This window comes from Salmo salar, chromosome 04, assembly GCF_965601325.2.
Source record: "Salmo salar chromosome 04, fSalSal1, whole genome shotgun sequence".
In the NCBI taxonomy this organism is placed as follows: domain Eukaryota; kingdom Metazoa; phylum Chordata; class Actinopteri; order Salmoniformes; family Salmonidae; genus Salmo; species Salmo salar.
In genome coordinates, this window is record NC_138294.1 from 64,474,478 (window position 1) to 64,501,144 (window position 26,667).

Sequence of the window (26,667 nt, forward strand, 5' to 3'; positions counted from 1 at the left end):
CAGTCGCCACTTCAAAATGTTCAATTGGGTTGAAGCCTGGTGACTGACATGGCATACATCGTTTTCATATTTATCAAACCATTCAGTGACCACTCGTGCCCTGTGGATGGGGGCATTGTCATGCTATGGGGGCATAACCATGGTACCCAAAATAATGGCCTGCCCTAGATTTGTATACATGACCCCTAAGCATGATGGGATGTTAATTTCTTAATTATTTCAGGAACCATACCTGTGTGGAAGCACCTGCTTTCAATATACTTCGTTTCCCCCAAATACTCAAGCGTTTCAATATTTTGGCAGATACTTGTAGACGAGTACTGTACATTGCATAAAGATGTGTTTTGAAATGTAAAACCTTTTTGCAACAGTGGCCAAAAACAGTAACCTACTTAAATCTGTGCTGTGATAAAAATCTGTGCTGATCTTCAAGGTTGTTGATAGATATCATACATGGCTCAGCACTGAAGCATGGAGTGGAATAAACCTTATCTTGACCATTGTAAACACTTCAAGTAGAAAGAGCAAAGAAGACGGCCACCGAGGCTCCCCTTGGACACAATGCTGACTGAGTAGGGCAGGCTTCATAGAGTACAGTTACATGCACAATGATTTCGATTGTGAATGGTCAGAATAATACACTGAACAAAAATATAAGCAACATGTAAAGTGTTAGTCTCATGAGCTGAAATTAAAGATCCCAGAACTTGTCCATACTCACAAAAAGCTTATTTCTCAACAAAAGTTGTGCACAAATTTGTTTACATCCCTGTTAGTGAGCATTTCTCCTTTGTCAAGATAATCCAGCCACCTGACAGGTGTGGCATATCAAGAAGCTGATTAAACAGCATGATCATTACACAGGTGAACCTTGTGCTGGGGACAAGAAAAGGCCACTCTAAAATGTACAGACTTGTCACACAACACAATGCCACAGAGGACTCAAGTTGAGGGAGCGTGCAATTGGCATGCTGACTGCAGGAATGTCCACTAGAGCTGTTGCCAGAGAATTGAATGTTAATTTCTCTACCATAAGCTGCCTCCGTCATTTAGAGAATTTGGCATAAAGTCCAATCGGCCTCACAACCGCAGACCACCACACCAGCCCAGGACCTCCACAGCCGGCTTCTTCACCTGCAAGATTGTCTGAGACCAGCCACCCAGACAGCTGATGAAACTCAGGGAATATTTTTGTCTATAATAAAGCCCTTTTGTGGGGAAAAACTCATTTTGATTGGCAGGTCCTGGCTCCCCAGTGGGTGGGCCTATGTCCTCCCAGGCCCACCCCATGGCTGCACCCCGGCCCAATCATGTGCAATTTATTTCAATTGCCTGATTTCCTTATATGAACTGTAACTCAGTAAAATCGTTCAAATTGTTGCATGTTGCGTTTTTGTTCCATACAGATCGATTTATAAAACACAAAGTTCATCAGTCTACCTTACGGGACTTCGATAAATGCAGAAAATAGACAATCAAAATAAACGTTCTACCACAGTGACCATGTTTTTTTTGTGACGCATGTTTGATTCTGAGTTCGGACATACCTCGAAACCTAGGAAGCTCTTTGCCACCTTCTCCTCCCTCCTAATTCCTCCTCCCCCCCCCCCCCTCCTCCCTCTCTGCAGATGACTTTGTCAACCATTTTGAAAAGAAGGTTGACGACATCCGATCCTCGTTTGTTAAGTCAAACGACACCGCTGGTCCTGCTCACATTGCCCTACCCTATGCTTTGACCTCTTGCTCCCCTCTCTCTCCAGATGAAATCTTGCGACTTGTGACAGCCGGCCGCCCAACAACCTGCCCGCTTGACCCTATCCCCTCCTTCTAACCCTAGAGTGCTGCAGAGATGGGAGAAACTTCCAGAAGGACAACCATCTTCACAGGAGGAACTCTAGAACTCTGTCAGAGTGACCATCAGATTCTTGGTCAGCTCCCTGACCAATGCCTTTCTCCCCCGATTGCTCAGTTTGGCCATGCGGCCAGCTCTAGGAAGAGTCTTTCTGGTTCCAAACTTCTTTCATTTAAGAATGATGGAGGCCACTGTGTTCTTGGGGACCTTCAACGCTGCAGACATGTTTTGGTACCCTTCCCCAGATCTGTGCCTCGACACAATCTTGTCTCAGAGCTCTACGGACAACTCCTTTGACTTCATGGCTTGATCTTTGCTCTGACATGCACTGTCAACTGTGGGACCTTATATAGACAGGTGTGTGCCTTTCCAAATCATGCCCAATCAATTGAGTTTAGCACAGGTGGACTCCAATCAAGTTGTAGAAACATCAAGGATGATCAATGGAAACAGGATGCACCTGAGCTCAACTTTGAGTCTCATAGCAAAGGGTCTGAATACTTATATAAATAAGGTATGTTTATTCTTTATACATTTGCAAAGATTTCTACAAACCAGTTTTTGCTTTGTCATTATGGGGTAGTGTGTGTAGATTGCCGATGAAAAACATTTATTTAAATCCATTTTAGAATAAGGCGTAAACAAAATGTGGGAAAAGGGGTCTGAATACTTTCCGAAGGTAACGTATACACTACATCGCCAGAAGTATGTGGACACCTGCTCGACGAACATCTCAATCCAAAATCATGGACGTGAATATGTAGTTGGTCCCCCATATGCTGCATAATAGCCTCCACTCTTCTGGGAAGGCTTTCCACTAGATGTTGGAACATAGCTGTGGGGACTTGCTTCCACTCAGCCACAAAAGCATAGTGAGGTCGGGCACTGATGTTGGGCGATTAGGCCTGGCTCGCAGTCGGAATTCCATTTCATCCCAAAGGTGTTTGATGGGGTTGAGGACAGGGCTCTGTGCAGGCCAGTCATGTTCTTCCACACAGATCGACAAACCATTTCTTTATGTACCTCGCTTTGTGCACAGGGGCATTGTCATGCTGAAACAGGAAAGGGCCTTCCCCAAACTATTGCCACAAAATTGGAAGCACAGAATCGTCTAGATTTCCCTTCACTGGAACTAAGGGCCTAGCCCAAAGCATGAAAAACAGCCCCAGACCATTATTCCTCCTCCACCAAACTTTACAGTTGGCACTACGCATTCGGGCCAGGTAGTGTTCTCCTGGCATCCGCCAAACCCAGATTCGTCCGTCTGACTGGCAGATGGTGAAGCGTAAATTATCACTTCAGAGAACGCATTTCCACTGCTCCAGAGGCCAATGGCAGCGAGCTTTACACAAGTCCAGCCGACACTTGGCATTCCGCATGGAAACCCATTTCATGAAGCTCCCGACGAACAGTTCTTGTGCTGACGTTGCTTCCAGATGCAGTTTGGAACTCGGTAGGGAGTGTTGCAGAGGACAGAAGATTTTTACGCTTCACCACTCGGAGGTCCTGCTCCTAGCCGTTTCCACTTCATAATAACAGCACTTACAGTTGACCAGGGCGCCAGCTGGGCTGCCAGCGTGGGGGGCACCATGACGAGCCACGTTGGCCCTGAGCCCGACAGGCCATTCTACTGACACTGTTTGTCTATGGAGATTGCATGGCTGTGTGCTCAATTTTATACACGTGTCAGTAAGGGATGTCCGCATACTTTAGGCCATGTAGTGTAAAGTTTATATGTGAAACCAATTTCTAAGATGCACTTTCAGTTCTTCTGAAATCACTTCGGTCGCGCAAAAGGAGGAAGTTCGTGCTAGAACACGTGCTGATTAAGGCATTTAAATGTCCTAATAATTCGAAAGATTGCTCAGAAAACCAGGTGTTTTAATCTGCGTACGCTTACTTAAAATATGACCTTACGCCGATTAAGCAAAGTAAGGTGTTTACATGACTAATGCCATAATCAGCCTACTGCCACAATCAGTTTAATATCAAATTATTTGTGATCATGTAAACGTACTCATACACTGCAGTCAGACAGACACTACAAAGCCAACACGCATACAACTGAACTGTCAGCGGCAGAAGGCTGAGGAGGGGAGGCATCCCAGTGGGGGGGAAGAGAATCATGGGGGCTATGCATTATTAAACACAACCCAGCCCCTACTAACAAACACGTTTGTTGTTTTCTACAGCTGCTGCCGCCAAGATTAAAAACGGGGCATGTGTGTGTTTATATATACACACATGTCCCACCCCACATTTCCTCAGCGGAGTTGGGAGCATGAAGTAGGCAGGCGAACACCACCCACGCACTCCTCTGTCTCAGCTTCTAAGTCTCAGCCTGCTGGTGAATCATTGACTGAGCAGCAAAGTCATGGCAGGAATATGTATGAGTATGTCCGTCGGTCTGTCACTCAGCCGAGGGGACACAGGGACATGAGAGGGGAGACGGAGAGGTTGCAGAGGACAGAGGAAAAGAAGGTGGGTGATGGATGCCCCAGCGGAGGGAAGACTGAGCCGTGTGAGACGAAGAGGTACCCGTCTACCAAAGACTGAGACGAGACTCTGCAGTACCCGTCTACCAGAGACTGAGGGATTGTGCGTTCCTGGTGTAACTCAGGCAGTTGTTGCCATCCTGTACCTGTCCGGCAGGTGTGCTGTTTAGATGTACCGATCCTGTGCAGGTGTTGTTACACGTGGTCTGCCACTGCAAGGATGATCAGCTGTCCGTCCTGTCTCCCTGTAGCGCTGTCTTAGGCGTCTCACAGTACGGACATTGCAAGTCAGTAGAAAGGCCTCTTTAGTGTCCTAAGTTTTCATAACTGTGACCTTAATTGCCTACCGTCTGTAAACTGTTAGTGTCTTAGCGACCGTTCCACAGGTTCATGTTCATTAATTGTTTATGGTTCATTGAACAAGCATGGGAAACTGAAGTTATTTGGATCTTTACGAATTATCTTTGGCCAGGGTCCTGAAAAGGGTCCGTTTTTTTGCTGAGTTTCTCTCTCTGCACACAACACCTGACCACCATCCCATCTCATCCATTCACCAACCCTTCTCCCTCCCTCATCCCCTGCTCCTCCCATCAAATCAACGTTTATTTGTCGCGTGTGCCAAATACAACAGACCTTACAGTGAAATGCTTACTTACAAGCCCTAACCAACAGTGCAATTTTAAGTAAAAAAAAAAAAAAAAGGTATTAGGTAAACAATAGATAGGTAAAGAAAAAAGAAAAAAAGTGAAAATAACAGTAGCAAGGCTATATATAGGTGGTACCGTCCCTGTTTACCTGCATGAGCTCCTGTTTCTCCTTCTCCCCAGAGCTGATGGCGTCCCGGATGGACTTAACCTCGTTCAGGATGGCCTGCTCATCGTGAAGCTTGACACCGTAAGGCGCACTGGACACCTTGTGGTCGATTCTGGAGGGAGGCACACGGTGGAAACAAATCAGAGAGTGAGTTATTAAACAGTCTTTAAATAGCACATCTTCAGGTGTACTATCTGAGTTGTACATTTTTGCTCTCAGATTATTATTCTGTAGTTTGTTGAAGAGGGATGTTGTTTAAAAAACAAGTTTAATTTTCACTATGATAATCCTACTGTGCCACTTCCAAACCATCCTGATCTAATCTAGACAGGAGTGAACAATAAGAAACTATGGATCCATTACAGGAGTCAAACTGGATTTAAAGGGCCACAGGTGTAGAGAGAGCGGAAAGAGCCAGTCAGCGACACAGGAGAGAGACCATCCATTCGTGGCGGCAGCAGCAAATATGTAAAGCCAGTCATCAGCAAGTCATGCGTGCAGCAGAACAACAGGTCTTTCCACATTCTTCCAAGAGCAAAGGAGGGAGGGAGGGTGCGTGCGAGGGAGGGGGGCAGCACTCCTCCGTTACAGGCCAAGGAGAACTAGAACAAGTGAAGCTTCTGTAAGCCTTTTCCACCTGGCTGTTAGAATAGATACTCTTATTCTATTTCAGTCTTATGTTATAAAGACCCTAAACTATTTTCTTTGGGAAAGGAGAGTTTAGGACCGACATAGGATGTTACTGTGTTAGTATATTATGTGTGATTGTGTAACGAGGTTGGGTTGCACTTACTCTTTCAGCGTTTCAAAGCCCTGCTCTTTGTACTGCAACTCTTGTTTCATGCAGGCTAGGTCTCTCTTCAGCTTATTCACCTAAAGGAGACAAACACACAGGACTATAGTTATTTCATTTGCTAATATTCAGCATATTCACCCGAGAGAAACACACAGTATACATTTACTGAAATAAAAAATGTCCAGTTGCAATACAATTGATTATGGAGAATATGCTTATTTGGCTATATTTGGGAACAACCGATTCAAATAGAACCGATCGTGTTTGTTCCTTGCAGAAAAATAATTAAGATATAACTGATAATGCACCTGATCGCATCTAATATGATATGATTAAAACAAAACATTTGCTTATTGTACTTTTATTAAATGTGGAGGAGGGGGGGGACATCGACAAATAATCCAACAGTGTGTTACTGTTACGCAACACCAACTGGCAGCTCTGGGACGTGTCCCAAAATGGTACCCTATGTAGTACACCGCTTTTGACCAGAGTCCTATGGTCCCTGGTCAAAAGCAGTACACTATATAGGGAATAAGGTGCCATTTGGGATGCAGGCCTGGGTGCAGTTCTCAGACAAAGATGTCACTTACACACATTCCTCCTTTACAATGAGAAAGAGAGTTGGACACTCAGTCACTTAGCAACAGCCCGTTGGACTAAGCCTATTTCATGCACTAATGTCTGCTTAGGGATGAGAATTAAGCCCCAACAGAAGACTTAAGAACATATGGGTATACACATCCATTCCTAATGTGACTGAACACAAGTAATACAGGCCATAAATAAAGTACAGAGATGGTGTAAAAGACAGTGTTTTTGTACTACTTATAAAAAAAGGTTTATAGCACTACTGATATTGATTACTGCATTGTTGGGAAAGAGCAAGCAAGAAAGGCATTTCATTGTACTTGTGAACGTGACAAACTTGAAAGAGTGGTTTCTTACCCTACTTTTGGAAGTGACTATCTCGGCTTTGAGGATTTCTGGGTCATATTTACTGCTGGAGGATGATCTGGAATTCACTGCAGGAGATAAGATGAGAGGGTGAGCCAGGGCGTTATCTAATCCTCTACATCGCTTTACTCAACTTCAAGGCCCTTCTCATCAATCCCCTGCGTATTATCGAAGTACTTTTAAATCATCACTTCAAGTCTGAGGAACAACAGAGGATTACGCTTAGGAATGGAGTCAAGTTAATTTCTTTAATTTTTATTTCACCTTTAAGTATTGTAGCGTGTATTAAAACTTTATTGTAAATGTTTTATAACTGACAACTTGAGTAAACTATGATCAAATCTTTATGCACCTACCCAACAGAGATGTCAAACGCGTTGCATCACTCAGAAGAATAAAAGACTGGTCTTATAAAATACTACACCCATCACTCTAGTTCTCTTCCCCATTGCCACCTAGTCCCTTCGGTTACCCAATAACCCTGTCTCCCCAGGCTTGTCCCGGTCCTTACAGCTGGTCTGGGAGGTGGACCTGTCCCTCCAGGCGTTGTTGAGCTGGAGGTACTCTTGCTGGGCCAGGCGTAGACGCTGCTCCTTCACCTGGTAGATCTCCTTCTGGGCGCTCAGCGCGTCCTTGGCCACGTCCAGGTACTCCCGCAGCATGACCTCCTGCTCCCGCTGCCACTGGGCCCGCGGGTCCTCCAGCTGAGTGCTCTCTGATGGGGGAAGAGAGGGGGGTGAGGAAAGACGGAGATCAATTGGAGAGGACAGGGAGACAGAACATAAGAAACAAGAATGGATGAGATAATATTTTTTGCTAATCATAATTTTGGATCATGATTTGACCAGCCATGTTTTTCCCACAAATGTGTGATGAATATGGGTGCTGGAAGCTTTAGTTATGGAGTATTGCATATCTGGACTCACTTGTGTTATGATCCACATAGTAGGCCCCGACATTGGGGTCGTAGGCCTCCTCCCAACCCACAGGCAGCTCATCTCCAATGCAGTCAGCAAATGTCAGAGGTTTAGTCTGCCTGAAAATCACACACAAGAAACAGTCAACTAATGGTAAGAATTAGAGAGGTGTCACAGCAAAAGTAAATCAGGATGACCATGCCAAGATAGTGGGCCATCCAGGGTCTATGAAAAGATAGATAATTTGGTTGTCACGGAGGGCTACCACCATTGGGGTGTGTGTGTGTGTGTGTGTCACTAATAGGGGGGGTCTAGTTAGAATGGGTCTCTATTCACCTCTGGCTTGCAAAGAACAATAGCCGGAAGCTGGGGCCTGGCATTCCACAAGTAGCGTTAACAAATCGCCTGGAGGTTTCTGAGGCAACCAATCCAGGCCTTCCAACACAAGGCCAGAGCTCTGGATCACAGGAGACCCAGGAGGACCTCAGTGGCCACCACACACAAAGCACCTCAAAGCACTCACCAACAGGACCAATGTGCCAATGGAAAAAGTGGGGCCTATTTGCTGAGTAACAGTCCAAAAATCAGTCTCTCTGGGTCTTTACATTAGCCGATTAGGATAGGCTACTGTTGGCTTTTCCATGCTGCTCTAACTTGGCACAACCAGGATCACAATTGAATCCGAATTCTTCACATGGCTCCTACGACATAAAACCCTATGCTAAAGGACAGAATACAAATTACGCTAATGTTTACATTTTTGACAGAGTTATCAGCGGCACAGCCGACATGTACACTTTTAGGAAAAGAGGTGTTATCTAGAACCTAAAGGGGTTCTTCGGCTGTCCCCTTAGGTAGAACCCTTTTGGTTCCATGTAGAAGCCTTCCACAGAGGGTTCTCCCTGGAACCCAAAAGGGTTCTCCTACGGAGACATCCGAAGAACCCTTTTGGAGGCCTTTTTCTAAGAGTGTAGGAAAACTTGTCTTAGTCTTTTGCTCAAACTCTTTTCTGCAGACTGAAGAGATTACCATCCTCACAGAACCTTTAGTTTAGGGTGAAACTGAACAGGTTCCTTTTTCACTTTAGGAATAATTAAAAGGACCAGCAAAGACCCCCTTAGCCCCGTTCTAAATGTATCTTTGAGGAAAAGGCTTTGTGGAAAACAAACACAAATCCCGCAAAAGCTGGCTGCTGCTGCAGGGTCCTTTGAGTGACCGTGTGCGCATCATATTGTTTGATTAATTCCACTGTAGCTGTCCTCTCACCCCTGCAAATCCAACCCTTAAAATCACTCTGAGCTGATGGCCCAACTCATCATCATTTCCCTCCGAGTAGTGCTGACTCACTGTCTCATTCGACCAACCAGAGGGCTTTAAATAGGCCCAGAGCATACCGTGAGGCACTCACTGGTTGTTCATTGGAATGCAAGACCTCTTCCAGTCTGTCTGAAGAGGACGACACCAAGCTAGACATCTCTTCATACGGTGATGAAGAGATGGGTAGTGAGTAGTGAGTGACCCACCTAAGACTGCTATAATTGTATTTTGTGACCCGCAAGATAAAATAAATCCTGTTTCTTTACAGACTTCTCCATATAAACTGTGTGATCCAGGAATGACCAGCCATAACCACCCATTAGGAAAGCACTCCCCTGGAGGACGGTTGAACTGTGTTCAACAAAAACTGTGGTTGTGGGCCTATATAGCGAGAGCGGCTTTCTGAGGCCCTAGTTGATGATTGTACAGGTTTAACCTCTAGCTAAGTGTTTTACACAAAGACCGGGGGTCTGCCATTTCCTGGTGAGCAGCAGCATTACAAGTTAGTTGAGTGAATGTCGGTGGTGAAAAACAATAGGCAGGTTCGCAAACAAAGTCAAACACCCTGGCCCATGCTCAAACGCAAAGCGACAAAGCGTGCAGCTGAATGCAAACATGCGGGTGCATAACTGAGTCAGAGACTTTCAGTCAAAGCACTATACATTCCTCAAGTCAAATTTATGAGGCTCCAACCTACATTTCATAACGCTCAAGGTCCAACAAAGTAGAGCTGCTAGCTGCTTCAGCTCCCCCCTGGCAACGGCTCAGTATCTGGGAGATAACATTCCATTCACCTGACAGAATGGGTTGGGTGCGTCACTACGAGGGTGGATAAACAATATGGCTGGCGGAGGTATGCGAATGCAGCCAAGAGATAGTGACAGGGCAGGGGCTCATTAGATTCATGTATACTGAAAAATATATATAAAACGCAACATTCAACAATTAGAAAGATTTCACTGAGTTACAGTTCATATAAGGAAATGTGTATATTGGGAGCCAGGCCCACCCACTGGGTAGCTAGGCCCAGCCAATCAAAATGAGTTTGAGGCAGCACATTTTCCACCAATAGGGCTGCCCAGTCTAACGGGAATTCATTATCATGATCAGGAGGCGGCAGGTAGCCTAGTGCTTAGAGCGTTGGACTAGTAACTGAAAGATTGCAAGATCGAATCCCCGAGCTGACATGCTAAAACAAATCTGTCGTTCTGCCCCTGAACAAGGCAGTTAACCCACTGTTCCTAGGATCCAGGCCGTCATTGAAAATAAGAATTTGTTCCTAACTGACTTGCCGAGTTAAATAAAAGGTTTAAAAAATATATATCAATCATAACTCTGCATCAGCTGTTCCTCAGCAATGTCCCAGTGCTTAACTGCAGTGGAAAGAGATGTGAAAGTCCAATGACAGTTTTGGGCCAGTATGGATGTCAGGTTATTTCAGTCCGAGTCCACTAATTTGAGAACGACTGGCTCATCTCAGATTTAGCATTCTGGGCTGGCTTCATTCTACTGTGGCCCAACAGACCAGTGAACAGTATAGGAGATGGGCCTATGAAGTACAGAAGACAGCCTGTCACTGTAAAGGGTCTATGTTCCTCACTTGACTTAACCCGTCGCCTCCCATTGTTGTAAAGTAATGCATGCATGACCCCAGAAATGGAGAGGTTATACATGAATCCCTTCCGATCCTGACTGACACTGGTTTCCACATCCTAGTTACAAGTTTTCAGGGCCTCATGCTGCACTTTGACCCTGTGCACCTTGGCAAGCAGTGAAAGGGATTTTAAATCATCAGTCTTTACTTTACCAGCCTCTGTGCTCAACCCTCCTCAGCTGTGCGTTTTAGGAATGTCTGTTAAGGTTTGTTCTTGCCATCTTGTTCTTGCTTCTACCAAGCCAACCTGTGGCAATTCACCAGGGAGGTGGGCAGATTGGTGGCCTTGTGTCTGTCATGTTCTTGGTCTTATAATGAGGACTGCAATAATGACAGCCACTAAGGGAAAACAGGACTGGCTTTTGACACAAAGCCTATTTTCAAATCTTGCAATATAATATTAAAGCCTATCCTTATCCTAGAACATAGCAGAATAAAAATATAAAAACTCCCATAATCTCAAGCATTCCAGAACTAAGCTTTTAAAGAGATTGTGTGTCAAAGTCTGAGGGGACTCAAGTAACTGGTAAAACGAAATGAGTTCCAGTCTATGGTTGACAGTGTGTTTCTGTACAAATTAATTTCCCTCTCATGACACCCTTCTAAGCACTGCTCCCTCAGCCCTATGTTCCCTTAATACCCACTGAAATACATTATCAAAATTGGCACAAATGCTTATTGTCCGAATAATTTGTATTGCAATAGAATTTGGCCTTGTTTGGTGACAAAGATCATTAGAATAATACCCAGTGTGCTTTGCAAGTGTTCATTTTCACATAACATTTGTCATTTAGCAGATGCTTTTATCACAACATAGTGCCATCACACTTCTGACACCAATGGAGTAAATTTGGGGTGATAGCCGCTATAAAAATGGTATAGAAGAGTAACTTACTACAAAATGCATTCCATTCAGGCCAGTGAAATACAAATGACACAAAATACTCTTAAAGTAATTGAAAAACTTGTTTCAAAAACATGCAACATAAACTGTCCATCTCTGTTCCATCAAGCAACAGTGGATAAACTCACCAAAAGACGTGTACATCAAGGGTATGAGAAATAAACTGTAAAATATGTATCACACCCCCGCCCCAATATGATACCATACCTGTCTCTTGGATCAATCCAACTAGTAGCGTGTTTGATGTGGTCGATGAAGTAGACTTTCCCGTCAAAATCCCGGGCTTCTTCCCAACCCTCTGGTAGTGGTAACTCCTTCCTTGGCATGTCAGACGAGTCTCCATGTAATTTTCTCTGCAAGTCCTCTAAATTCTATTGAAGGTAAACAATGTCTTGTGTGAAGCATCTTAAAATCCCAAATCTGAAAACCATCACTCGGTTCCAATTCACAAATTCTGGTTTGTGTGCGTGTTGGACTAGCTGATAATCCATAACGTCTCGCAGTGCATGTTCTCAGTACGAGTAGAAATGTTTGCCAAACAGTGGTAATTTCCTTAATGAAACAATATTTCCAGCACAGATGAGCAAATTATTTATCTGCAGAATAAAAAGGTTATTTTGTAGCCGTTTATCTCAGCTCAGTAACAATGTTACAACCATGGTCACATTGGAATTGAGAGAGTGGTGTTCCACGAGAGAAATCCTAATGTGTATTTGAAATCGTTTTTCAAGGTTTGTGTTCGTCTATGTATAATACATTGTAGAACATAACGAAAACGTAACGTTAATTAGAACTGTTCAAGCGGGTTGTCCAAGGCATGGTTATTGTGTCGGGGCAGCTTGACTCCTTTCTGGATATTCAGATTAACCGAAAAGTGCATTTGAAGTCTGCAAATCCAGCCAAGGTTTTTAGTATGTGTAGAAAGGTTACAACAATGTCTCACCATTCAACAATAAGCTTTTCTTAAATATTTTAGAGCTCTTTTCGTTCACTGGCCACCATGTTTAGTTAGCGAGAACGATGCTAACCAGTCTGCTAGCAAGTAACCCTCTCGTGCTCTACCCCAAAATTACCCCGTTCCACACAATTGAAATGCAGTTATCTTCACATTCACGGTAAATGTTCCTACAAAATTCCAATAAATCCTCATTGAAGTAGTTTACTTCTAATCGTTTGTTACTTAAAGGGGCAGCAGTCTCTCCTCCAGAGTACTGCTGGCCGCGATCGATCGTGAAGGCTCGCGATGCTGTTGAATGACGTCATCCAGGTGCTTCTCTGCCCTGTGCCATACATTTTATTCTACCAAATGTTTCCTACAATATTAATGTTTTTTTTCTGGTTTTAAATGCGGAATAATGTGGAACTCTTACGTCATAACATGACGGACACACACGAGACAATTAAATACTTTGCTTGTTGAAATATGATAAATGTTGCTCTGTGTTGTTAGTTCTACTTCATGAGGCAAACTTCTGAGACAAGTGCACGACGCCCTCCCATGGACAGTTTTTGACACTTCACTCTAGGTTACAAATATTTATTTGATCATTTTAAACACAACTGGAAATGTCTTATTTATTATAGGCCGTTAAATATTATAAACTTCAGTCCAAAGTAAAACAATCTGTGCAGTACATTGCACTTTATGCGAAATATTTAGGCACAATTATATAGCAACATTTTTTTTTAAGGGAACCGACATACCCTTTTGCAATCACATTAAAACTCAGAGGCTTCATCCACATCACACAAGTAGCTGTTGCCCAGCCCATACACTGCCGTCACGAATCCAACGGATTGAAGGGTACAAGGCGCTGGCAGGGCTCTTTTCAACACAAACAAGGAAGAGATATCACGTGCACTGGTTACAGTGGAAATCATTCGGTCAGTTCATCGTTGGCTCTTGGCTGCTGTGTCCAGGAAGACGACATTATACGGCGTTCCAGCAGTGCCACATGGTTCTGCTTCGGCACATATCCATCGCCCTAACCGCCGCGGTGGCTGCCTTCGGGTCCGCGCTGTTTATCGCCTTGAATTATTTCTACAGAAGGCGAATATGGTCTCCCGAAGCGGAATATTACATGATAAAAGAGGTACACTGTTATTCTCTGCCATCTAGGAATGTTCAATCGGCATAAGTTTATGACTCTGTTGCAATCGGTGGGCCAAACGCACAGTTTTCACGGTTTATCGCCGGATTCTTTATGTGCCAGAGCAGTGAAAGTTCTATAGGCGCCAGTGGCATCGAACGCAAAGAGAGGACTTCACGAATCACTTCTGTCTGGACGTGGATGTGGTCTTCCAGCCCATACAATACATATGACATGAATGCTGTGCCTTCATCCCAGATCATGTTGATCACAAACTGACAATCTTACTGCATGGTGATGATGATGGGTTGTGATAAAGATTGACGCACATAATGGAAATCATACAGGTTTAGGGTCCAAGAGAGCAACAAGAAAATATAGTCATTTTCATGTTGAAGGAAATTGTTGTTTTATATATTCAAATCATTACAAAGTAGTATCACTATCATAATAATAATTGCCTATATAAACATTTCCTCTGAATATAGCCTATAGGGCCATAGGATATTACCTGAAATTGACGAATAAGATTTTCAGGAGCTTCAAAGGTATTGATTAAATCAAGGAGACAAGGTTACAGTTACTGTGTCACTCGCCTATAGAGTGCCACTCACAAACCAATGAGATGGTTTTGAGCTGATTTAACTAACATTTGTAGAAACTAAGATTGTTTCATTACAACATTACATAGTGGTCAAAGAGCTTATGCAGTTATTGTGGGCCAAGTAGACAGCTTATTGGGGATTTGGGGGTCACAGAAGCTTGCTAGTTGCTTTGCACACAAAAATGCAAGTGATTGTGAAATACTGCAGCATTATCTATAGTGCACTGTCAATCCTACAGGGATAGATGGTGAAAATGCTGTTGTATGTAAACAAAACATATTGCAGTTCGTCACTTTACAGGAGTAACAATTATCTATACCTGTAACTTGAGAAAAAAGTAAAATGGGATAAGGTAACTTCATGTTGCTGATGTTGAGAGAACAGGTGTTCTGATGACCCCCTGCTGTGTGTGTTGAGCAGGAGCAGGAGGAGCGTGGAAAGCGCCAGGTGCTCGTCCTTGGCCTAGACGGAGCTGGGAAGAGCAGTATCCTGCAGGGGCTGACAGCTGGAGACGGGGGCAAGAGAGGGCACTGCCGCCCCACTAGGGGCTTCAACTTTATGAGCCTCAGTGCCCCTGCCTGTCAGCTGGATTTCCTTGAGAGTAAGCTGTGCAGTTTGCACACCACCAGAATTCTGCATATGCTTGCAGGGCAATTCAACTGGCCTGTAAGACTCCATACAGAGTGCTTTAAGGCTGTTCTATGACCTTAAAATGTCACATTGTAAGTTATCAGTTTGGCCCTTGAAATACCAGTGGCCTTACCAAAAACATTATAATCACGTGCCTTTGCTTAGACTCAGTCATACATGTTTGGACAACAATACACACCATTTACTTTTTCTTCAGTGGAATAATTCATTTAACCCTTTTGTAGTGTGACAAACAAGGTATACAACACAAGTTCATACATCTACCTTTTTGCCTAGCAACACTCAAGTAACCAGCCTACCTCTGTCTGCTGTATTCTAGTTGGAGGGGGTGAGGATTTGCGTACGTACTGGACCGAGTACCTGAGGAAGACGCATGTCCTGGTGTACGTGGTTGACTCCTCTGACAGAAAACGTCTACCACAGGCCAAAGCTGAGCTGCATCGCCTTCTCAGACTGGATTCACAACTTCCTGTGGTGGTCCTGGGAAACAAACAGGTGACCTTGACTATTGAGCTATCGTATACTGTCTTTGGGCAGATGCATTGGAAATAGAAAACCTAACGAATGGAATCTTATTCCATTGCTATAGAAACGTTTGTTGTTCATACTGTGGGCAACGTGAGTGTCTTGGACATGGATAAATGTATGTTCTCCAGTGAGTACATGTAACACCTCACTTGAGCTGTGTTGATAAAGAATTTGTAATACTGTTATAAATGTGATATTACGCCTGTCATGACCAGTGTTGTGATACATCAATGCTTAGATTTTCAAACTCTTATTTACAATTTAGTTATTTTAACAGAGGCTCATCAAACCCAGAGTGACTCGGCAGAAGACTTCACTGTCCGTCCTGTGTCCTCTTCCCCCCCAGGACAAGCACAACGCCATGAGTGTGTCGGAGCTCCATGAGGCCCTGTCTCTGGGGGCAGTGGCTGACGATAGGAGGCTGTTCCTCCTGGCTGCCCAGCTGGGCTCAGACGGCCTGATTGTCTCCCGCAATCTGCAGGCCTTCCAGGACCTGATCCTACAGCTCGTTTGATTCCCTAGGACAGGATGAGTTGAACGGGGGGTTGACCATGCAGGTGGGATGGGGAGAGAGGCCCATGGGTGAGCCCGTGTGTAAGGACAAGTGGCAAGTAGCAATGACTGCGTGTGAATACTTTTGAACTAGAGAAGATCCTTCAGGGCCCTCTGGGAGTCAGGGACCAAAAACAGTCTTCACTGAATCACTTAATTAGTAACAGGGTTCAATATACACTAAGTATACCAAACATTAGGAACACCATCAACATGGCAAACTTGAGCGTGAAAAACCCAATGTTGCAGTTCTTGACACTCAAACCGGTACGTCTGGTACCCACTACTATACCCCGTTCAAAAGGCACTTAAATATTTTGTCTTGCCCATTCATCATCTGAATGGCACACATACACAATCTGTCTCAATTGTCTCAAGGCGTAAAAATAATTTAACCTTTCTCCACCCCTTCATCTACACTGATTGAAGTGGATTTAACAGGTGACAGTCTGTCATGGAAAAAGGTTTTCTTAATGTTTTGTATACTCAGTGTAGATCATGCATCTAGCTACCAATCATGAAGCGGGTTACATTTATTGTAGCATAAGTGTCAATACAATACAGCTTCAATGCTCCTCATTGTGGCAATGTCATGTCAGCTAGTGTCAATTCAGTCAATAATGACATGGCATTTTATCCTCTTCAACAGAAGACATTTGATTGTTACATTTCATTGTAGGTAAGATGTAGTCAAGTCCATGATCATAGGTGTAAACTGAGTGCAGTTTTTAAGATGACTCTTTCTTTGAGAAATTCATTCTCTACGTTGGAATTTAAAGATTTGCATGTTTTCACTTTTAGGAGGCAATTTTATAGCCAGCTTTTATTCAAAACATACCGTTTAATCTTATCTTCTACCTTCTTATCAATGACCAGTAATTCCATGTTTCTACTGCAGTGGCACCACCTGATGTTTTGTTTGACTGTTAAACTGAAATGTGGCTGTTAAAATTCTAACTTTACCTACGATTTAAAGAAATCAGGCCATTTAAGGACCCAGTTGGGGGGAAAAAAGGATAATGTTCCTTGCAGCCATCTCTGACCAAACAAATCGATACAAAAACAACTAAGGGGGAAACAAATCTATAGGTAGGCATATATAACCTTGTATTGTGGTTAAACAGGAAGCCGTTTTGCTGAGCAGTCATTATCTGACATGTAGAATTGACTTTGCGGACTTGTTTTTTCCCCAACTCGGTGCCTATGTAGGTTAGTTTGAACACAACCTGCTCAGTTTAGCAGATATCGTAACGTAATAGTGGCAATAGTATGTACTCAGTAAGGCATTCCAGATGCTTTAATAGTCATCAATTAAGCACTTGGTTGCTCCCCGAAATTAGATTGTAAATAATTGATGAGAACAGATAGGACTAGCATACTGAAATAGGTCAGCTAATGTGTTGGTATTTTCACTACAGGCAAACGCAGACATCTGAATGCAGTTTCCTGACTGACTTGATAAAACACTCCATTTTAAAAGGTTCTTAACTGCAATGCTCAGGGTTATTGGTCAGCCTAATGGAATATCATGTCCAACATCTCACCAAATATATCCAATGTACCAAGTACTAGATTTATTGGAGAAGTTTCCCATTTGTTGAAAACATTGTGTTTATCGAGACATTACATCTAGTCACTATACAAAATGTTGTACATTGTATAATCTTATGAATGTGCGATATTTCCAACTTGTGTATTGAAACCTGATGTGCACATAAACAAATGTATCTTCAGATGAGGAAACCCCCTCCTTGATAGGGATGGGCATATGACATTATTTCACTATTTGAATAATCATGCATTGTTTTACAGATCTTCGGATTGTCAATTCCCCTCGCCCCAAAAAGTTGCTCTTGAATCTCTAGACCAATCAGAATGAAGCAAATGCAGGTACCACAACAGCTGACAGTGGTCCGTTGTTTTTTGGCTAACAGTCAGCAACAGTGAAATACGTGATGTTCACCATGATAGAATAGATTGTTCAAAAAAAGGTTCTGGTGAGTGTTTTGCATTGATCTGTGTCAGGCCTTGTGGAATGTCAAGGAGGTGCATACCTGTTATCACTATTTGAAGTGGGGAAAATAGCATAGGCTACCAATGTCATGGCTGACTGGAAGGCTAAATGCGCTATGAAAATAAAATGCATTTGTCAAATGCAACATGAGAGAAAATGAGCTTAAATTAAACTATTTTGTGCGTCAACTGTAGGCTACGTTTACAGTGCACAACAAACTATAAGCAACAATGTTGTCAGCCACAATGTTTGAAGCAGCAGTAGCTCACACTGTCAAACTGCATTCAGAAGTTTAGTTAAATTAAGAATTTCAAATGTCATTGTATGTCCTTGTGTAACAATGTCACATGGATAATTACATTTAGACAAAGCTTGTTAATGTCATAATTTTCCCCCTCTTCAAAAATGTACACACAAATAGAATACTAACTTCCGTTCTGATATTCAATTAACCGTGCCCATCCCTACTCCTTGATATCGCTATGGTTTCTTGATAATCTAGAGCATGTTTCATATCTGTTTTGTGTTCAGATGTAATATTTATGCTGCTTTAAAGATTTAACGAACTCCAATGTCTTATTTTTCGTTTTTGCAGTGACATTGCAACCTTTTGCACAAACGATGCTATATTTATATCTTATGTTATCCAAAAAAGGAAATGCATTGACAACAGCTTAGGTAAAATCCACGTTAAGAGTGATGCCGAGACTAAGATTTTCCACTTTAAAATGCATGCCAAACAAAAATGACTGCAAAGTTAAACCATACATACACAAGGACTACTTTAAACAATTTCCACAGAAAAGTGAACAAAAACTTCTGTTATCAAACTTTGCATCTGCACTGTTCAAGTAAGTGTGTTTTTATAAAATTCCCAGTGAATTGTTAGAGATATTTAGGCAGTGAGACCCATTATGTACTTCCCCAGAGACAAATGAACTTGTGGATACCATTTATGTATCTGTGTCTACCTATTGTTCACCTAATACCTTTTTTGAACTATTGGTTAGAGCCTGTAAGTAAGCATTTTACTTTAAGGTCTACACCTGTTGTATTTGGCACACGTGACAAATAAACTTTGATTTGAGGTAGTTTCACAAGCCAATGCTAACTAGCGTTAGCGCAATTAATGGAAGTCATTGCAGTTACATTAGTTAGCAACTTCCTTTAAACCGCACGCAGAGACACCAATGGTATCCACGAGTTCATCGGACTCTGGGTAAGTATGACAGGCCTCATTGCCCAAATCCCAAAGTATCTCTAACAATTCCCACAGTTGTATGGTTTGTTTAACTTTTCAAAATCATCGGTTTATGTTTGGCATGCACTTTTAAAGTGAAAAATCTTAAGTCTCACCACTAACTGTGGAATTTGCAATTACAAATATACATGTTCACTTCATTACAAAAGCAGTCTTAAATGTTCTTACTGTATGGAATTTGTGTAACTGTATTTTTGGGATACATATGGGAAGTATGAACAAATATAATAAAGTGTTTGATTTTATGCATGTTGAAAATGTCTGGTCTTTTTCTAAAATGTTTACAGTTCCTAGAATCTCAATTTACCATCCATTCTGATTGAAGGAGAGTTGCTGAGTGCACAATGACTTCCTCTGTCCATCAAAGTAACAAAATACTTTGAGTCAGCACTCCCAGACTGCCTCCACTGATGAAGGAGAGTAATGATCCCTCTCTACATTGAACATATTTGACCACCACAGACAGGCCCAGTTATGTGGAAACAGGTTTCCCACCTTTGAGAAACTCCACAAAGGTGTTGTATTCCTCTGGATGGCAGCGTTTATACTGGTCCACTTTCCTCCTGATCTGTGAGGGCGTGTCCTGGTAATAGTTCTTCTCATCTCTGGCCATAGCCTACAGAAGCAGAAATTAGGTTGGGATAAAAATTAAATAAAAAAAACAAGGTCTCACAATACCCATAAGAACATATAGTAGTTATTGTTATAAACCAAAAGGCAATACACTGCAACTACAGCAATACGAGCCCATCCTTTGAAATACTACTGTACAGAGATAATCAAGTTAGGCGAGGTGAAATTCCTCATCAGCTGTACTTACCTTGTAGTTCTCGCTGTGTTCCCTGATCATGTACTGCACGTACTCGATCAAGTCTGTGGATAAGGTCTTTGTGTCTTTCTCTGGGAGATTGGCCTCTGCCACAAGTTCTGTTGAAAACAAGTCATCATGCATGAGTCTACGTGATAAGATCTTCTAATAAAATCTAATAGGGGCACCCGAGTTGCACAACGGTCTAAGGCACTGCATCTCAGTGCTAGAGGCATCACTTCAGACCCTGGTTCTATCCCGGGCTGTATCACAACCGGCCGTGATCAGGAGTCCCATAGGGTGGCGCACAATTGGCCCAGCGTCGCCCAAGTAAGGCAGTCATTGTAAAATAAGAATTTGTTCTTAACTGACTTGCCTAGTAAAATAAGTTTAATAAAAAAAGTATTTATAAATAACAAAGAACAAATGTTGATTTAGGTCCAACAAGAAATTATTAATGGTTCCTTACCATTGAGAACGTATGGCTTCCTTACAAATTTGAGGGTGGGAGCTTCTTCAGTTCTCTCCACAGCAGCGAACTGCAGACATGTCAATTATACATCACAATTCACTAAGAGATTAGGCCATAACTTGTGAATGTATAGTATATCACCATGATGGACAGGATAAACTCACGGTCGGTGTCTTAATTGGGAGGGCACGGTTAGGGTCAAATGCCAGACCCATGTCTCGCAAGTTCCTTGCCACAGACTTCTTGTCACTCCAGGCATTTCGGATCTGAGGACTTGAAATAAACAGTTACACAACTATAGCCATTTACTCATGCTAGATCATACATTTCTGATAAGTGGGTGTTGTATGTATTAAGTATGCCATGAGCACTTTGTTAAGCCAAGACTTGCTTTGGTCCACACACACGTCAGATCTGTACTATGAGCTGCATGCTAATTTGCCAGAAGATACCGACCCTATAGTTATGCTTGTTAACACTGAGCTGCACTGGGGTCGCAATACAATGGTTACATTAATAAGACACTGTGGAGCCGGTGCGAGATATGGGTTGAAAATGTACCTCAATGCAGAGGTGGGGATACGCCACTATACTAGAGGCCGACCGATTAATCGGAATGGCCTATCAATTAGGCCGATTTCAAGTTTTCATAACAATCGGTAATCGGGATTTTTGGACACCGATTGTGGCCGATTACATTGCACTCCACGAGGAGACTGTGTGGCAGGCTGACTATCTGTTATGCGAGTGCAGCAAGAATCCATGGTAAGTTTCTAGCTAGCATTAAACTTATCTTGTAAAAAAAAACTATCAATCTTAACATAATCACTAGTTAACTACACATGGATGATGATATTACTAGTTTATCTAGCTTGTCCTGCGTTGCATATAATCGATGCGGTGCCTGTTAATTTATCATCGAATTACAGCCTACTTCGCCAAACGGGTGATGATTTAACAAGCACATTCGTGAAAAAAGCACTGTCGATGCACCAATGTGTACCTAACTATATACAATGCCTTTCTTTAAAATCAATACACAAGTATATATTTTTTAAACCTGCATATTTAGTTAATATTGGCTGCTAACATGAATTTCTTTTAACTAGGGAAATTGTGTCACTTCTCTTACGTTCCGTGCAAGCAGAGTCAGGGTATATGCAGCAGTTTGGGCCACCTGGCTCGTTGCGAACTGTGTGAAGACCATTTCTTCCTAACAAAGACTAAATAATTTGCCAGAATTGTACATAATTATGACAACATTGAAGGTTGTGCAATGTAACAGCAATATTTAGACTTAGGGATGCCACCTGTTAGATAAAATACGTTATGGTTCCGTATTTCACTGAAAGAATAAACGTTTTGTTTTCGAAATGATCGTTTCCGGATTTGACCATATTAATGACCTAAGGCTCGTATTTCAGTGTGTTATGTTATAATTAAGTCTATGACTTGATATTTCATAGAGCAGTCTGACTGAGCGGTGGTAGGCAGCAGCAGGCTCGTAAGCCTTCATTCAAACAGCACTTTTGTGCATTTGCCTGCAGCTCTTCGCTGTGCTTCAAGCATTGAGCTGTTTATGACTTCAAGCCTATCAACTCCCGAGATTAGGCTGGTGTAACCGATGTGAAATGGCTAGCAAGTTAGCGGGGTGCGGGCTAATAGCGTTTCAATCGGTGAAGTCACTCTCTCTGAGACCTTGAAGTAGTTGTTCCCCTTGCTCTGCAAGGGCCGCGGCTTTTGTGGAGCGATGGGTAACGATGCTTCGAGGGTGGCTGTTGTCGATGTGTCCCTGGTTCGAGCCCAGGTAGGGGCGAGGAGAGGGACGGAAGCTATACTGTTACACTGGCAATACTATAGTGCCTATAAGAACATCCAATAGTCAAAGGTATATGAAATTAGAGGTCGACCGATTAATCGGAATGGCCGATTAATTAGGGCAGATTTCAAGTTTTCATAACAATCGGTAATTGGTATTTTGGGCCATCGATTTGCCGATTTTCATATAAAAATATTTTTTTAACTAGGCAAGTCAGTTAAAGAACACATTCTTATTTTCAATGACGGCCTAGGAACGGTGGGTTAACTGCCTTGTTCAGGGGCAGAAAGACAGATTTTTACCTTGTCAGCTTGGGGATTCAATCTTGCAACCTTACGGTTAACTAGTCCAACGCTCTAACCACCTGCTTTACATTGCACTCCACGAGGAGCATGCCTGTAACGCGAATAGAGTAAGGAGCCAAGGTAAGTTGCTAGCTAGCATTAAACTTATCTTATAAAAAACAAACAATCATAATCACTAGTTAACTACACATGGTTGATGATATTACTAGTTTGTCTAGCCTGTCCTGCGTTGCATATAATCGATGCGGTGCACATTCGCGAAAAAGGTTGCTCCAACTTGTACCTAACCATAAACATCAATGTCTTTCTTAAAATCAATACACAAGTATATATTTTTAAACCTGCATATTTAGTTAATATTGCCTGTTAACATGAATTTCTTTTAACTAGGGAAAATGTGTCACCTCTGCAACAGAGTCAGGGTATATGCAGCAGTTTGGGCCGCCTGGCTCGTTGCGAACTGTGTGAATACTATTTCTTCCTAACAAAGACAGCCAACTTCGCCAAACGAGGGATGATTTAACAAAAGCGCATTTGCGAAAAAAGCAATCGTTGCACGACTGTACCTAACCATAAACATCAATGCCTTTCTTAAAATCAATACACAGAAGTATATATTTTTAAACCTGCATATTTAGCTAAAAGAAATCCAGGTTAGCAGGCAATATTAACCAGGTGAAATTGTGTCACTTCTCTTCCATTCATTGCACGCAGAGTCAGGGTATATGCAACAGTTTGGGCCACCTGGCTCGTTGCGAACTAATTTGCTAGAAATTTACGTAATTATGACATAACATTGAAGGTTGTGCAATGTAACAGGAATATTTAGACTTTTGGATGCCATAACGGTTCCGTATTTCACTGAAAGAATAAACGTGATAGTTCCTGGATTTGACCATATTAATGACCTAAGGCTCGTGTTTCTGTGTGTTATTATGTTATAATTAAGTCTATGATTTGATAGAGCAGTCTGACTGAGCGATGGTAGGCACCAGCAGGCTCGTAAGCATTCATTCAAAACAGCACTTTACTGCGTTTTGCCAGCAGCTCTACGCAATGCATTGCGCTGTTGTTTATGACTTCAAGCCTGTCAACTCCCAAGATTAGGCTGGTGTAACTGATGTGAAATGGCTAGCTAGTTAGCGGGTGCGCGCTAATAGTGTTTCAAAAGTCACTCGCTCTGAGACTTGGAGTAGTTGTTTCCCTTGCTCTACATGGGTAACGCTGCTTCGAGGGTGGCTGTTGTCGATGTGTTCCTGGTTCGAGCCCAGGTAGGAGCGAGGAGAGGGACGGAAGCTACACTGTTACACTGACAATACTAAAGTGCCTATAAGAACATCCAATAGTTGAAGGTATATGAAATACAAATCGTAGAGAGAGAAATAGTCCTATAATAACTACAACCTAAAACTTCTTACCTGGGAATATTGAAGACTCATGTTAAAAGGAACCACCAGCTTTCATATGTTCCCATGATCTGAGCAAGGAACTTAAATGTTTTTAATTGTCATTATTACAAATAAATAAATATAAATCTGCTGATTAATCGGTATCAGCTTTTTTTGGTCCTCCAATAATTGGTACCGGCATTGAAAAATCATAATCGGTCGACCTCTACACTGTACTCCAAAATGTACCTTTATCCACACTGCTCCAAAGGGGCGGCAGGTTGCCTGGCGGATAGGAGTGTTGGGCCAGTATGCGAAAAGGTTGCTGGATCGAATTCCTGAGCTGACAAGGTTAAACAATCTGCCATTCTGCCCCTGAGCAAGGTAGTTAACCCACTGTTTCCCAGGCACCGATCGCGTGGATGTCGATTAAGGCAGCCACGTGAAAGTGACACGTTTAAATGTCAAACAACGTTATATTAAAGGAGTGTCGGTCTGCACATGCGCAGGTCAGCGTTAGACCCAACAGTGTGTTTCTACACATGAGCTTCGCTAGACAACGTCGCCATGACATCCCATATAAGTGTGATCAGGGATTTCTATCGGAGAAGCAGAAATGGGATATGAATGTAACCATGATTGCGTTCTGACCCCAGTGCAGCTCAGTGTATAGGTAGGGTTGGTATCTTCTGGCAACATGCTCATCCAAGATGCATGCGCTTCATCCCCTGCCTCTCCCTTTAACTATTCCCCAGGTCGTTGTGAATGGTAATGTTTTCAGTCAACTTACCTGGTAAAATAAAAATTCAACCATAACTAGTCTGGCGGTTAACAAAGTTTTCAAAAAAGTCGTATTTTGTATTTCTGAAAAAATGCCAACTTGCGTATACAGTCAAATTGTCTTCAGTACTGTCTCCACCAATATGTTTGCTTTGGTGAGATAAGTATATTGAAGCTGCAAGTCACTACGCCGAATAATTCATGTTACGAATCAAAGCTGTTCAGCCAAACGACGCACTGGCTGGACCAGAGCAAGTAACGTTAACTAGCAAACTAGTTAATGTTATTTCATCAGTTTGACAACCATTGATAATAAACCCGGGAATAGACCAGATAACATTTTCTTGTAACGCTGGCTAGCAAGATGGCTAGCTAGTTCAACCACACAGACAAAACTGCATAGATGAGCTAATGTTAGCATCACAGCTTACTAGAACGTGGAGTTAGCATTGCTAACATCGACTGTTATTCATCCTCAATATTCGACTTACCACTCAATTCTCGGGGCTTCCCTTTTCTTAAACTGCTTTTTCAGTTTCTTTCTATCTTTACTGTAATCAAACGTGTTTCTTTTACTTTTCTTTTTGGCTTTCGGCATTGTTTGAAAATCGAGCTAACTTTTATTTCTGAAAAACGTGTGCAGGAATAAGGAAGTATTTCGGTGAGGACGAAGGACGCATGTGATGGCGTCACGTGGGTTAAATAAACGCCCATTTACCTTTGACCTTTATGTAGTATTTTTTATTATTATTATTATAGCAGTAGCGTAAAATTATCACAGATAACATTACTATCATTAACTAATTAAAATACATTAAATTATGGATCATCATTTGATAACAGGGAAGGTGTGATAATCACTTATTCTGGTTCTAGTGATGCTGATGCAGCTGCTATTGGTAAAGGGTAATGATGATGATGATGAGAACGAGGATGATGAGTCAGGAATCCCTGGCTGCAATGATTTGTCTTAAAAAGAAAAACAATCTGAAAGCCTTATAAACCATGAGCCCAGAATTGCATGAAAACACAAACTATTAATTTCTGTAGATTGACAATGACAAACATAGCAAGAATAACTTTTAGCAACATTTAGGTTGAAATTGGTTGTTTTTGTTATTTTCCATTAGAAGATATTTGTCAACAAATTAGAAAGGAAAATGTACAGGAAGCATGGGAGAAAGAGAGAGATGGGAAGAGGAGAGAGCTCTCCAGCTCTGTTCAAAATCTATTCCTGTTGACAATAGCCTAAAAAAATATGAACATCTGAGAGGATTTCTACATCTCACTCTGAGGGGGAAAAGGGCAAATAAGGAGGCTTTTAGTGTTCAATATTTTTTCTTCCTTGTCTTGTGGGGACCATGGTAACCAAGTTGACAGGATCAAGCTGAATGTTGGAACTTATCCAGAACGCTGCAGCCTGCCTGGTCTTCTACCTTCCCATGTTCTCCCATGTCAACCCGCTCCTCTGCACACTCCACTGGCTTCCAGTTGAAGCTCACATCCACTACAAGACCATGGTGCTTACTGCAAGAGGAACTGCTCCTCCCTAACTTCAGTGTATGCTCAAACCCTACACCCCAACCCGAGTACCGTTCTGCCACCTCTGGTTTATTGGCCCGCCCACCCCTACGAGAGGGCAGCTCCCACTCAGCCCAGTCTCAGCTCTTCTCTGCCTGCCACCCCAAT

The 26,667-nt window shown here is 42.5% G+C and overlaps 3 protein-coding genes across 4 annotated transcripts in view; 1 reads left to right on the forward strand and 2 right to left on the reverse strand.

The window, feature by feature from the left end:
- LOC123742473 (protein KIBRA) overlaps positions 1 to 13,450 on the reverse strand; it is a 55,201-nt gene extending 41,751 nt beyond the window's left edge. The window contains exons 1-7 of one of the 2 annotated variants that reach the window (XM_045717134.2): positions 12,649 to 13,450; positions 11,913 to 12,076; positions 7,840 to 7,949; positions 7,425 to 7,628; positions 6,905 to 6,981; positions 5,954 to 6,033; positions 5,143 to 5,272 (exon numbers count right to left, since the gene is read on the reverse strand). In XM_045717134.2, the coding sequence (XP_045573090.2) occupies positions 5,143 to 5,272; positions 5,954 to 6,033; positions 6,905 to 6,981; positions 7,425 to 7,628; positions 7,840 to 7,949; positions 11,913 to 12,076; positions 12,649 to 12,651 (768 nt within the window). In that variant the 5' untranslated portion in view covers positions 12,652 to 13,450. Of the gene's footprint in view, positions 1 to 5,142; positions 5,273 to 5,953; positions 6,034 to 6,904; positions 6,982 to 7,424; positions 7,629 to 7,839; positions 7,950 to 11,912 lie in introns of both variants that reach the window. The other variant, XM_045717135.2, reaches the window with a different exon arrangement.
- Positions 13,451 to 13,466: 16 nt separating this feature from the next.
- On the forward strand, positions 13,467 to 19,651 carry LOC106603486 (ADP-ribosylation factor-like protein 9). The gene is made up of 4 exons (XM_014197247.3): positions 13,467 to 13,798; positions 14,821 to 15,001; positions 15,371 to 15,546; positions 15,926 to 19,651. Exons 1-4 carry the CDS (start codon positions 13,661 to 13,663, stop codon positions 16,091 to 16,093), a joined length of 663 nt encoding a protein of 220 aa, XP_014052722.1. The 5' UTR covers positions 13,467 to 13,660; the 3' UTR covers positions 16,094 to 19,651.
- LOC106603487 (nucleolar protein 16) lies at positions 17,680 to 25,665 on the reverse strand. Its single transcript, XM_014197249.3, has 5 exons — positions 25,470 to 25,665; positions 20,851 to 20,959; positions 20,684 to 20,753; positions 20,227 to 20,333; positions 17,680 to 20,022 (listed from the first exon to the last, which is right to left on the reverse strand). The coding sequence occupies exons 1-5, from the start codon at positions 25,574 to 25,576 to the stop codon at positions 19,879 to 19,881; spliced, it is 537 nt and encodes a 178-aa protein (XP_014052724.2). The 5' UTR covers positions 25,577 to 25,665; the 3' UTR covers positions 17,680 to 19,878.
- Between the last annotated feature and the right edge of the window lie 1,002 nt (positions 25,666 to 26,667).

What these genes read in the sequence shown, in the direction of transcription:
- LOC106603487 (XM_014197249.3), bottom strand. Translation starts at nt 25,576, where the DNA reads ATGCCGAAAGCCAAAAAGAAAAGTAAAAGAAACACGTTTGATTACAGT. An exon ending in TCCCAATTAAGACACCGACC is followed by an intron (nt 20,754 to 20,850) that starts GTGAGTTTATCC and finishes ACATGTCTGCAG; the next exon opens with TTCGCTGCTGTGGAGAGAAC. An exon ending in AACACAGCGAGAACTACAAG is followed by an intron (nt 20,023 to 20,226) that starts GTAAGTACAGCT and finishes CTGCTTCTGTAG; the next exon opens with GCTATGGCCAGAGATGAGAA.
- LOC106603486 (XM_014197247.3), top strand. Translation starts at nt 13,661, where the DNA reads ATGGTTCTGCTTCGGCACATATCCATCGCCCTAACCGCCGCGGTGGCT. An exon ending in TCAGCTGGATTTCCTTGAGA is followed by an intron (nt 15,002 to 15,370) that starts GTAAGCTGTGCA and finishes GCTGTATTCTAG; the next exon opens with TTGGAGGGGGTGAGGATTTG. An exon ending in TGGTCCTGGGAAACAAACAG is followed by an intron (nt 15,547 to 15,925) that starts GTGACCTTGACT and finishes CTTCCCCCCCAG; the next exon opens with GACAAGCACAACGCCATGAG.